This window comes from Solea senegalensis, linkage group LG17, assembly GCF_019176455.1.
Source record: "Solea senegalensis isolate Sse05_10M linkage group LG17, IFAPA_SoseM_1, whole genome shotgun sequence".
Classification (NCBI taxonomy): domain Eukaryota; kingdom Metazoa; phylum Chordata; class Actinopteri; order Pleuronectiformes; family Soleidae; genus Solea; species Solea senegalensis.
The window spans coordinates 16,306,454-16,320,048 of NC_058037.1; the positions used below are offsets into that span (position 1 = coordinate 16,306,454).

Genomic DNA, 13,595 nt, shown 5'->3' on the forward strand with positions numbered 1-13,595 from the left:
TGAAGGAACCTTAACTTCAATCAGTCCTCATTAGGACACATGAATGGTCCTCACTTATCTGTGGCCGTCTCTCTGTCTGACATCTGTCAGGACTCATTCATCCATTCATTCACTCTTCAGCCGCTCACTGGCACTCGCAGGTGTTCTTAGTTGTTCTTGTTTCACTGTGACAGACTCTGCTGCTGCTCAGCCTCCTCAGCACATGAAGCAGGATCAACTGAGGAAATTAACTCAAACTCTCAAACAGGACACACTTTCAGGGGCTTTTAAGCCTCTGCAGAGAGCTGTTATTGTCCTGGACGTTGCTATGACACCAGCGTGTGTGTGTGTGTGTGTGTGCGCGCACATAAGTGTGTGTGTGCACATAAGCGGGTCAGTTGCCATGGAGACTTTGGAAGTTGAAGTGTAAGATACCTGAGAGAGTAGCAGGTTAGTGAAGAGATGAATGCCCTTTGTCTAGATTGGCCTTTCTTTCTTTCCTTCCTTGGTTCTTCCCTCGTTGATTTCTTTCCTTGTTTCCTTCTTATTCCCATCTCTCTTTCTTTTTTGTCTTGTTTCCTTCCTTACTGTTCATCTGTCTTACTCTTCTTTCTTTCCTTCTTTCTTTCTTTCTTTTCTTCATTAGGTCCATAAGTTGACGTTACTAATTTCTAATGGTTCAAACTCTAAAAACATTACAAATCTCTTATATAAATATCAGTAACAGTGTGTCGGTGCTCCTCAAACTTCTCATTGTTGACTTTAAGATAGATAAATCTGTATTATATAGTATATACTTTGGTCCTAGTGTGTGTTTGTGTGTGTGTTCACAGGGTGAAGAAGCTGAAGGAGACGCTGGTGACGATGCAGAGGCTGGATAAGAACATGAGTAACCTCCGCTCGTGGCTTTCCCACATCGAGGCCGAGCTCTCCAGACCGATCACCTACAGCGTGTGTCACCATGAGGAGATCCAGAGGAGACTGGCCGAGCAGCAGGTAGAGGACAGGACACGAGTTCGCATAATGTCAATGACACTGTTTAAGGTTTCTCAGCTTCTCTGTCACACCCTCTCACTCTGTTTGTGATTAATAATGTATGTCTGTAGTGAAACGTTGTCCCCTGTCATGATGTCTTTGATATGGACCGTGTGTGTGTGTGTGTGTGTGTGTGTGTGTCCAGGGGCTGCAGAGGGACATAGAGCAGCACACAGAGGGCATCGCCTCGGTGCTCAGTCTGTGTGATGTGCTGCTGAGTGATGAAGATGCTGCTGGCAGCTCTGAGGTGGAGAGCGACTCCCTGCAGGAAACCAGCCACAGCCTGGACCAGCGCTGGAGAACCATCTGTGCCATGGCTCTGGACAGGAGGCTCAGGTGGGACCTCAAATCAGTCTCTGCGTCCATGTTCTAAAGAGTATAACAGCTATACAGCAATATGCTTTCAAATGACATAGTAGCACTGTTTCTTTGAATCTTAGAAAAACAGAGAGGGAAATTGACTCTGATAAGGAGAGATGAGAGTGTCACAGAAACCATTCGCCACAGTTTGATTGCATTTCCACTCTGATGCTTCCCTCCCCGTAGGATCGAGGAAACGTGGAAGCTTTGGTGCAAGTTCCTCGACGACTACTCGCGGTTCGAAGATTGGCTCAAGATCGCCGAGCGCACGGCTGCCAACCCCAACTCTGCAGGCGTCCTTTACACCGTTGCCAAGGAGGAGCTCAAGAAGTTTGAGGTGGGCAGATTCATACAGGCTTTAAGTAGATTTGTCTTTATTTCTCTGAGTGAAATATTCACATTCTCTTTCTATTTTATGTCTTGATTTAAGACTTTTGACTTGACGGACCCAAAGTCTTTTTCCTTTTTAAGATATGATCATATAATCCTTTAGTAGTCCCACTAAAAAGACAGGACATGTAATGGTAATAAATTATAAACATGCATTTTTACAATAAGATTTTCAAGGTTTTATTGCCAAAAAGGAATGTTGATACTAAACAACCGAAACCAAACAATTTAAAGACATTTTCTATCAGCATTTAATATTAAAGATGCGCCTTATTTCTGACCAATCGCTTTCATTCATATCAAATAATTCAAAAACTACATTTTTGTGGACTGAAAGTCATATTTTCACTGATTAATCTACTGATTTTCATTTAATCAGTTACTTTACTTAATGTCTAAAAACAACTTACAAAATCTGATTCTGACATACATACATTTAAGTTTCTTCTGTCCATTAACTACCAGACATGAAGTCAGTCAGATTTATATTCATAAAAAACATGGAAAATACTAAAGTGTTGGCTCTTTTTTTTTATTTAAAATTGTATTTATCTGTATTTACACCAGATCAGTGCTTCATCCTTATTTTCTGTTTCTTCATCATCTTCTTTCTTTCCAGGGTTTCCAAAGGCAGGTTCACGAGCGGCTGACTCAGCTGGAAATAGTCAACAACCAGTACCGACGCCTGGCCCGGGAGAACCGCACCGACCGGGCCAGCCAGCTTAAAGCTATGGTCCACGAGGGGAACCGGCGCTGGGACACGCTGCACCGCCGAGTGGCTGCCATCCTCCGCAGGCTGAAGGTACAGCCGTACATCTGATCATGACATGAGCACATTTCTGTAACACCTCATATCATTAACAAGAGGTAAACCAGACATTTGTAACATTTGAAACACTCCTCCTTCATCTGTTCATCCTGTTTTTCATTTATTTATTTATTTATTTATTTATTTATTCATTCATTCATTCATTCATTCATTCATTCATTCATTTATTTATTTCAGTATTTCACGAGCCAAAGGGAGGAATTTGAAGGCACCAGGGAGAGCATGCTGATGTGGCTGACCGAGCTGGACCTGCAGCTCACCGACGTGGAACACTTCTCCGAGAGCGACGTCCATCACAAGATACAGCAGCTCAATGTGAGGACACGGTCGCAGTCCATTTTTCATTCTTCAGTTTATGAAAAAACTGTTATCAGTGAAGCCATTATTCCATTTTCGCACGTTTCCTCAGTCTCTGGTGACACATCATGGCCATTTTATGTCTTAACATATAAAACTGCATGAAGTCTGTGGCTTCGTCCCGTTCTCATGTTACCCGTGCCACATCTTCTGAAACATTCCTCTCGTGTTCCTGACTCTCTCCGTCCTCCGTCCCCCGTCCTGCAGAGTTTCCAGAAGGAGATCACGCTGAACACCGAGCGCATTGACGGACTGATCGTGTTTGGAGAGGGTCTGATCCAGCGCAGCTCGCCACAGGACGCGGCGCTGATAGAGGAGGAGCTGGAGGAGCTGTACACCTACTGCCAGGATGTTTTCAGCAGACTGGTCCGCTTCCACCAGCGCCTCAGCCAACCTCCGGTCAGACCTAATGACATGTTTCACTTCATGGACAGTTAATCTCCACAAATAATCAAGTCTTCCCTTTGCCGTTCTTCTACATGTGGAACTTAAACAATATTTACCTTTACTTTAAACAACTTTACTTTGACTTGTCAATCTTCATGCTGATGTTATTGGTGTAGAATTAGCCATTGAATGTGAGTCATTAATAGAAAATCTAAAGACAATATGACAGAACCAGACGCAGTATGCAATAATATAGGAAATAATAATAAATAAATACATTTCAGCCTATTGAGCGCACCTGACTACAAGCCGCACCAGCTAAATTTTAAAAGAAAATAAATTTTGTACATATATAGGCCGCACTTGAATATAAGCCGCAGGTTTTCATGTTGTAACCAGTAGCGGCGCCAGGATTCAATCTCTTATCAAAGGAGTTTGTTAAGGAATGCATCAACTTTATGAATGGCGAGTGAGTGCGCGTGACTAGCACTTAATGATGCGTCGCGATCGTGGACGCATTATTCCATGGACAAAAGTGGGCCCACCTGTAACACCGCGTATGGTTGAGATATTTACATAGAAAGATGCTACACTGAAGTTTTTCGTTGTTGTTTTTATTAAACGTTAAATGCTTCCATGCAAGATTTTGCTCGTGCTCACATTCTCTTATGTGGAATTAATGTTACAATTCAAAATTCTATAAATATGGTTGTTTATTTAACACCACTAGATTAAAATCTAGCACTAGCAGGCTATTCTTTCCACCCATTGTCTAGTCCAAGCTCCGCCCTCCTAAAACACCAGAAGTTGTTGTTGCCGCCATGTTTTACTACTTTTCCAATCCAGTGTATTTTTATTTAAGTTCTGTGCAGTAATAAAGCAAACATTTAATTTATTTTTAAAACCCACATTCAGTTTTGAAAGCCCTCTATTTCTGTTCAGACTCATGGGGATCAATGGAAGCTTTGATTTTGAATTTAGCCGAGTATTAAATCATTAAAATTAGACTAAATAAATAAATCACTGTATCATCTGCTTAATTGGAGACATGGCTGAATTCCTTTTTTTTTTTTTTTGTGTCTTGTTTTTAGCTGATTAAAGAACCCGAGCTCTCTGGTACCACCTTCTCTCTGGAGTCCAGTTTGGAACTGATTGGCCGGTCGTGGCTCAGGCGGGGCCTCGGGAGCCTCCCGGCCACGCCCACCCACCCACTGACCTCCCCTCTGGAGCGCTCGGGGTGCGGGACACCGGTGAGCGTGGACTCCCTGCCTCTGGAGTGGGACCACACCGGAGACGTGGGAGGTTCATCGTCGCCCGAGGAGGACGATGATGATGAGGATGATGATGATGAGGACGAAGAACATGAGGAGGAGGAGAGATACTTCAGTGCTCTGTCAGGTACATCCTACTGCCAGCGTATATATTTATGTATTTAGCTCTTATTCACCAATTTAGTGTGCAAAAATGAAAAACACAAAGAGGAAGAAGAAATAAATCTAGCAAAAACAAGGTAGAACAACCACTGTTATTAAACAAAGTAGAATACTACTTTGTTTGGTTATATCACATTTAAAATTAACCTTTCCGTTCTTCCAGTTATTTGTTTGTTTAATGTATTCCCATTCATATTTGTGACATTACTTCACTATATCACAATCCTCTTTATGGTTTTTTGATGATAAAACGATCAACAGTTGGGCCACATGTTTACTCGTGCTGTTTGGACACACCCTATCATTATTTATGTCTAATTTGGAAGCAAACACAACTTTAAATTATGTTTCTAAAATGAATAAATACCAAAAAATGTCCACCTCTCAACACGAATATAGATTATAGTTGTCGTAACTACTTGTTTATGACATTGTGCACAACTTGGAGCATTCACGGTGTTCTGATGATCACAAAGTACTACTACTTAGATTAAACTTAACTTAAATTACCGATTACGCCATACCATTTGGATCAAGATGGAACTTCAGTTCAAAATAAAGAGAGAAAGAAAAAGGTTTGTGGAGCAGGAACCTTCCTCCAAATTCACTAAAAACATCCCTTAGTCACACAGATTCATTTTTATTTTTACTTAACCAAAATGAAACACTTCAAAAATAGCTGTTCATGTCCCATAAAGCTGAAAAAAGGGGAAAATCTTAGAGATCACCACGCACATCTATCTACATCACCCTCAGGATTGTGTCAAAGTCTGAGCGGTCGTTGCTTGTGTTCTTCTCTGCGTAATAAATTCACATGTAGCTCTTCAAGGTTGAATCATTTCCTGCCGAGATCTGCTCAGCAGATAATGTATCACATGTAACCATGCAGAAAGTCTTTGCCTCCTGTAGCCGCGCTCTGGAAAACCCATTTTTCTTTATCTGACACATTTTTGTGAAGCAAGTGTTCTTCATTTTTTTAAAGCACACAATAACTCTGAAATCTAAAAAAATCATTTGGCTCATGGTGAGGATATTGTTAAAGGTGGAAAAACCTTAAATTCAAATATATATATATTTTTTAACTATACTTTATATGAAATGGCACCGCAAAAGAAGTGTTATTTGTGAAGTGTTGGGTGATCATGACCTTTTTAACCAGTTTTGCGTCCACATATTATTTTTTACATGGTTTTCCACCGATTTGCATGTTTCTGTTAAGATCTTCTCCTTCGTGTTCTTTCATCCTCCTCCAACATCCTGTCTGTTATTTCCTACTTATTCTACACTTTCACCGACATTCTTTCCCCTCCTTCCTTTTTAACTGTATCAGAATCAACTTTATTGGCCAAGTATGCATTATGTAACAAGGAAGTTGACCTTCGGTTTGTCTCGCCATGTGTACGAATTCAATAAAAAATAAAGTTTGAGAATAAGATGGAAATAAGAACAAGAAATAAAATCACCTGTGTTCCCATTTCTCACTACAGGTTACTGCACATAGTAATGATAAAAGATAAAAGATAAAAGTCCATATATATATATATCTTTTTATATGGCATTCAAAGGCATTTATCAATGAAAACAAAGACTAAAAACAACATATCAGTTAAAACTGATTGCATTATAAAAGTTAACATTAATACAATAGATTTAGGTTTTTTGTCATAGTGGAAGCAATAAAAACAGCAGGACTATAGGTCACAAACACACTTAAAAAACATGATAGAATGGCCCACAATATGGTGATTGTATGACAATTGATAATGGAACAAAAATATCGATATATTCCACCAGCGTTTCAATAATCCTATCCCAACAGTCCTTTTTGTGATATTTTCTCCCACTGCTGCTGCACGGAACATTAACAGTTTTCACTGTTTACGTATTTATGTGAACTCGTCTCCATCTGGAGTTTGTTCTGATGTGATGTGGAATGCTTTCATCTCCCTTTCCTGCTGCTTGAACATGTGAAATATGGCGTTACCTTAAAACCACACACACAACAAGCTTTGTAATTTCCTGGCGCGGTTGATTAATGCTGGTGGTGCTCGTTCACTACTTGACTCCATTTGTGGAAAGTTTTAGAGGATGAATTTTAGTCCCAGGTTTCACCACCTGATTGTATGCAGCACTCGGCAATGTTTTACTCAGTGACGTCAAGTTAATGGGTAATTTAAAACCAGACATTAATATCCTCCAAAGAGAGCACATACATCTGTTGGAAATGATCATTATACCGTATTTGCATCTACTGGACATTCAGTCATATTTGAATGAGATGAATAAATGGAGGGACTTTTTACGGTGTTGTATATTAATGTGTGTGGTGTTTGTGTGTCAGTATCTAGCAGGTCTATGGTCGTACAGAAGTCGTCAGTGTGGAGAGCGACAGCAAACACCGAAGCTCTGCACTCAGAGGGCCACGTCGAGGGTGCACCCACCTTCACCAGCACGCCTCGAAAGCAGGCCTATGTGCGTTTTTGCAACCTATTATATGAAAATAAATCACAATAAACTGTGTCTGCGCCATTTTGTGACCTGTCCTGTGTTTGTTGTGTGTCCAGCTGGGGTTAATGTCTCAGTGCAGCGGCAGCATCGAGGACATTAAAAGAGTCTCGCTGATCCTGGATGAGGAGGAGCGGCAGCCGCAGGAGCTCGGCCTGACGGGACTAACCGCGTCAGACAAACAGTCTGGTGAGAGACACGTTTCATCAAGAGAGGCAGTTAGTCTGCACTAATGGACCGTAAATGACAGAAAATGGACTCAGATTTTTCAAAACATATCAACAAAGATTGCTAAATATGTGGCAGTAAATGGGATAAATCAGTGAAAACACTGGTTTCACTCTCTTTCAAAATATTACTAAGACTCTACTTAACATTTCTCCTGCAAAGACGTAAAAACAAAGTTAAACAACGGATCAGTGTGACAGCATTTTAGGTTATAATTTAAAAGTTACACCGTGTCAATGTAAACCTTTTGATGGCCTGACTTTTAATGTCATGCATCAGTTTAATGAAGCTGCTACTTCAGACATGTTCAAATGCGTTCTTAGAAACTAGCTACTAGTAGGCCTACTACTAACTTAGGTTCTTCTTAAGCTAGCTGCCTACTAGCTGCCCACTTCCGAGCTTCTTAACGCAAGCCTCTTAGCAACTAGCCACCAGCCTTTTGACTACTTAGCAACTAGCAGTTACTTTCTTAGTAACTAGCTGCTTGCTTTTTCGCTACTGAGCAACCAGCAGCTTGCTTTTCAGGTTAAACTAGTTGGCCTACTGCTAACTAAGGTTGTTCTTAACTGCACCACCACCTGATAGGCAACTAGCTGCCCAATTACGAGCTTCTTAGCAGCTAGCAGCAAAGCCTCTTAGCAACTAGCCACCAACTTTTTACCCTCTGAGCAACTAGCTGCTAGCTTTGATTACTGTTTTATCAAAGTGCTTGAGCTGTCACAAATTCAAAGGGGAAAAAAATGACCAATGACCTCTGATGAAAGAAGAGAGTCTACTCTTTGTTTACATAATCATAGAACACACTGTTTTGTGGGTCTTGGACAATCAGTGAAAATGCTGTAAAACGCTTGGCAGTTCTGCGCTGAAAATGGCTGGCAGCTTAATTAATTAATTAACTTAATATTGATTTTGTTGTTAATGTTGGAGGAGATGTGCTAAATTAGTCTAAGAGCTAAGGCCTTCATGTGAGACAACTTAATTATTTAGGTTATTAATAATAACTAGTACTGTATTGTACAATAGTGACGTTAAATCACTAATCACACACAAAAAAAGCCATAATGCATCATTGAATTGCAGTAATATCTATTTTTAAGCACAACAGAAGTTAATGGTGTCATGTGAGTGATTCAAAATCACTTCCATAAATATTAGATGACTCACTGTCCTGTTTCTTCAGTTTGTGTTGAACAGAATTGTGCTTCAGAAAAGCTCTAATGACTTGTAACAAAATACTAGTTTCCAGTCAGAAGAAATGAAGTTTGTTGGTGTTCGTTCAGGTGTGATTGAACGCTGGGAGCTGCTCCAGGCTCAGTCCAGGAGCGATCAGCTGACCGGCCCACAGGAGCTTCAACAGCTCACGTCTGACCTCGACCACCTCACTTCCTGGTTAGAGAGCGCGATCCCAGAGCTGGAGCGGCCACATTGCTCCAGCACGGCGGCGGCGAGTATAGCAGACATGGAGGCCAGAGCCAGAGAACTAAAGGTAAACTTTCAGACCAAGTACAACACGTCTGATAAGTGTTTCAGTTTGTTTACACACTCTACACTTTGTTTACACTTTGGTTTTTGCAGGAGATGCAGAGAATGTTTACTCACTACAAGTCCATCATGCTGTCTGTTAACCTGAGAGCTCAGGAGGCTCCAGAGCTTCAGCAAAGACTGTTGAGTATGAACAGAGACTGGAGCCGAGTGTGCACAGGTCTGCAGCAGTGGGACGCTGGACTGAGGAAGACTCTGATGCGCTGCCAGGTGAGAGGAATTATCAAGTGTACTGAGCTGCAAGAGACCGAACACAACAGCTCGGCTCCAGATCTGCTTCTGCTGCTGCTTTGAATTAAGAATGAATTTAAGAAATGTAAAATCTTTGGCCTCTTTCACGCCACTGCTGTTTTTTCCCCCGCATGTTTTTTCAACTTGTATCTTCACAGAGGAAAGAGTTTCCTTCACATCAAGAGCAGCTACAGTGTGAATTTATTATTTAATGCAAAACATTTGCTATTCTCTCAGTTTTGTTTGTTGTGGGGCTGAGGAACCAGGAGCTGACTTCTGAGTCAATGCTGCAGTTTGTTTAAATTATGTTACAATACATGAGTGAAACTTTACTTTCAAACTAACTTACTTACTACCCCAAAGGTTCAGTGTATAACATTTGGTTGGAGTGTATTGGCCAAATGGAATATTATACTACCTATAATTATATTTGTGTGTATAATGGCTACTTTGGGGAAGGGCCTTTCTTTAAGAGGCAGCCATTTTGTGCCATCATGTTCCCAAGCACATCGGGGAACGACAGTGGCCTACATGTGTCAGAAAGGATGTTATTCTTTGTTTGCATAGTAAAGTTCAGCTTCTAAACTCTCTGGGTTTTGTCAGGCTGTTGTAGAAACACGACGGAACAAGATGACGTCAGTAAAACACAATGTCCATTTGTCTAAAACACATAGAAAAGGATTATTCTAAGGCCACAATTTATATTCTAAAGTAAAAATGACTCACTTTTAAAAACATAATCATTGGTAGTATATTGAATTTCTGCCAATAAACTCTTTTTAACCTTATACACTGGAAATGTAACGTCATACTTCCAGAATCAGACTCAAGTTCAAGATGTCAATGCTGTGTAGATTCTCATCCATCCAGGTCATAGTCGTCCACTGAGTCAATAACAAATCATTTCTTCAGGAAGTTTGTCTTGTAGGCTAACGGTTGTTCTGACCACTTTTCACAGAAGTTAAAGTTCCAGTGTTTCACCACAAAAAACCTTTGCCTTCGGAATGTTGAAAACTTGTCTCAAGGCATTTTGATTCAACTGAGGTCACTTAAAAAGATGACAAACTCATTTAACATCTGCGTTTGCTGCACATCCATCAAAAGTTACCTTGTGTAGGAGAAATGTAGTGTGTTGTTAAAGCAGAAGCTCCCCCTACAGTTTTGGAGTACAATACGACATTTATGAAAACATCCGTCTTAAAACTCACTGCTGACGCTCCCTCTAAACGTCTAAAATAACGCGACCGTGGCCTTGATCGTAAGGCCACTAGAGAACTATTTGTAAATCAATAAGTTTTTTCTTCGTGAGACCCCCTGATTCTGAGGACTCCGGGTCGGCGGTCTTGCGAGGCTGGTTTTCCACTAACAGACAGTAGGGGGCAGTGGAGACAGCCCCCAGTCTCCCCACAACAAGACATTTAACCGTCATTATGAATTTTTCTTCTTCTGCAGGAGTTTCACGGGACTCTCCACTCTCTGTTACTGTGGCTGGCCCACGCTGAGAGCACACGCTACGCAGTGGACATCAGTGACCCTGACACGTGCGTCCAAGTCCTGCAGCAGCATTGCAACACACTCACAGTGAGCGCACGCGTCTTATATATGACTGAGTCACCGCTGACTATGGTGTTGTTCTTCGTCTTCATCATCAATGTGGTATTGTTTCCTTGTGTGTGGTGCGATGAGCAGCATCTGCAGGAGGAGCTGCAGAGCAGACAGCGGCAGCAGACTGCACTGCAGACTCTGTGGTCACAGCTCCAGCCCGAGGACGAAGACACCGCCGCCGCCGCCGCCGAGGACCGAGCAGAGGCTCAGGAGAAGCTCCACGTCACGGGCAGCAAACTGAAGTCTCTGCTGAGAGACGTGGACCGAGATCTGAGCGTCTTACAACAGCGACTGGTATTTGAAATGTCAAATTTGGTTCACACTTTCATGTCAAACAAAATGTTGTATTTAGTTTTGTTTGTGCTCGATTTTAGAACAGTGACACTGCGTCAGACGTCCAAGGTCAAAGTTCCTCTGCAGAACCTCCGCAGAAGAAGAAAACTTCCTCCACACACAGGTATGAAAATGTTCCCTCGATCCGTCTTGTTGCTTATATTACGTATGTCCCCTTTAAATATTAAACCCTTTTCATTTCCTAACAATCCAAAACCAGCCTAAATCTTACAAACTGGACCTTTTTAATAACATTTGTTTTTCCCTTTGTCTCACAGAGGGACGAGGGAGTCGTCTCCTCCTCGCTCTTTCTTCTACCGAGTCCTCCGCGCCGCGTTCCCCCTGCACCTCCTCCTGCTGCTCCTCCTGTTGCTGCCGTGTCTCATCCCGCAGTCGGAGAGCGACACCAGCTGCACTGTGGTCAACAACTTTGCCCGCTCCTTCTACCCCATGTTACGCTACACCAACGGGCCCCCGCCCACCTGATCATCCACACACACACACACACGCACACGACCAAAATGGCCCCATGTTTTATTTTTAAAAACATTTGATTTATTCCAGAACTCATTTACATAAGAGTATTAGGGCCACATGTTTGAAAATGTTTTCAAAGAAAGTAAATCTTGAATTCTGAAATTAAAGTCAAAAAGTTGGAATTCGGAGAAAAATGTCGGAATTCTGGGAAAAAGTCAATACATTGGAATTCTGATTTAAATAATTCGGAATTCTGAGAAAGCTGGCGAAGCTGAATTATTTAAATTTTTTTGGTGTTCTATCTTCATTTACTCTTCACCAGTAATACTTACACTTAAAATAGGCCTTGTTTTTGCATGAGTATGAAATATGCGTTCAGAGACCAAAATAATAGGCTCAAATAGGCTTAGGTAGGAAGTGGGAAAAAGCGGAATTATGAGGGGAAGAAAGTTAGAAAGTTGGAATTTTTTTTTCCATGTGGCCCTAATACTCTTCCGTACTCATTTGACTACTTCTCTTTTAGGAAATGTCAATATTTGAGGTGATTATGAAAAATACTGAAACTTCCTGGAGAGTCCTTCTTCCATGTGGAGGAAGTTTAAATAAATTACTATAAAAAAATCACAATATTTAACTCTTCTGTGAAGTTAAAATATTGTGAACTAAACAAGCCTCTGTTAGATTTTTTAATTATTCAACACATTTTACACAATAATGTTAATATTCGTATGTTTAATATTCCATTTATCATAATCCAAACTGTTGACATTTCATCTGAATGTGAAAAAACAAAATTTAAGTAGTTTTATACACATACAATGTTTTTTTTTAGACACTGTTTGTATTGAATAGATTATAATCTGACATATATTTGCCTCCTGCACACAGATTAGCAGATTGGTGTTTTTGTACATAATGTAATAATATAATGCATATTTATGAGATGAAAATGGTGGAATTATTGTCCTGATTCTTTGATGGTAAGCACTGACTCTTTAATGTTTTAAGTTTTGTCTGAAGTCGTGATAAATTAACAAATCTACACTGTAAGACTATAATGTTTTGACAGACAAAATGAAAGAAGAAAAGTTAAAACAGCACAAGATTTGAAGCAGTAAAATAGGAAACTAATTGTATTTGTGACATTATTTCAGCCCTTTGTTTGTGCTTCCAAAAATGACCAAAAGTATTTTTCCAAAGGGAATAAAGGCAGGAAAATAAAAAATGTACAAACATTTTTGCTTTTAATTGTTGAAATCTTTTTTTAAAAAAAGAAGCTTATCTTAGTATCTATCTATCTATCTATCTTAGTTCATTCTGAATTCATAGGATTTAAACTAACATTCAGATTCTTAACTGATTCATCTGTAGATTAGTTGTTTGGTCCATAAAATGTTGAAAAATATTGACCAGTGTTGAAAAAACAATGTCTACTTGTGTGATATGGAGCCTCATAGTATGTATAGTATGTATGTATATGTATAGTATGTCGTCCAAAATCACTCTAAAAAGTCATACTTGGCGAAGCCTCAAAGTCCCAGCGCCGATGCTGTCCCATCTCAACCATTCGAGGATCTCTTTATTGCACAAAGCCGTCCTTAAGTACTGTGTGGTCACCCTTACTTTTCCAACAAGGCCAGGGTGCCTACCACTCACAGTTTTGCCCAGAGGAACGTCCCACAACACCAAATTACCGATCTCTTGCAATTTATTTGGGGCTAGGGGTCTTTCTCCAGCGCCGATTAGTAGATCGATGCTTTCTGGGTGAGTCAGCTCCCCTGGTTCAATTCCCGAGAAGAACTTCTCTAAGTGCTCTGATGTCACTACGTGACCCACTCTCGCGATGTTGTCCAACCCATAGCAGTTCAATTGGCGAAGCCTCAAAGTCCCTTGCGGAGTCCAGA

The 13,595-nt window shown here is 40.7% G+C and overlaps 1 protein-coding gene across 5 annotated transcripts in view; it reads left to right on the top strand.

The window, feature by feature from the left end:
- LOC122783945 (nesprin-2) overlaps positions 1 to 11,752 on the top strand; it is a 70,758-nt gene extending 59,006 nt beyond the window's left edge. For all 5 annotated transcript variants that reach the window (XM_044048923.1, XM_044048922.1, XM_044048920.1 and 2 more), the window contains 15 exons: positions 813 to 975; positions 1,160 to 1,350; positions 1,561 to 1,711; positions 2,384 to 2,566; positions 2,771 to 2,908; positions 3,158 to 3,349; positions 4,429 to 4,735; positions 7,112 to 7,242; positions 7,335 to 7,464; positions 8,784 to 8,989; positions 9,079 to 9,255; positions 10,729 to 10,857; positions 10,966 to 11,175; positions 11,256 to 11,338; positions 11,493 to 11,752. In XM_044048923.1, coding sequence (XP_043904858.1) covers positions 813 to 975; positions 1,160 to 1,350; positions 1,561 to 1,711; positions 2,384 to 2,566; positions 2,771 to 2,908; positions 3,158 to 3,349; positions 4,429 to 4,735; positions 7,112 to 7,242; positions 7,335 to 7,464; positions 8,784 to 8,989; positions 9,079 to 9,255; positions 10,729 to 10,857; positions 10,966 to 11,175; positions 11,256 to 11,338; positions 11,493 to 11,700 — 2,599 coding nt within the window. In that variant the 3' untranslated portion in view covers positions 11,701 to 11,752. The remainder of the gene's footprint in view (positions 1 to 812; positions 976 to 1,159; positions 1,351 to 1,560; positions 1,712 to 2,383; positions 2,567 to 2,770; positions 2,909 to 3,157; positions 3,350 to 4,428; positions 4,736 to 7,111; positions 7,243 to 7,334; positions 7,465 to 8,783; positions 8,990 to 9,078; positions 9,256 to 10,728; positions 10,858 to 10,965; positions 11,176 to 11,255; positions 11,339 to 11,492) is intronic.
- Positions 11,753 to 13,595: the final 1,843 nt, after the last annotated feature.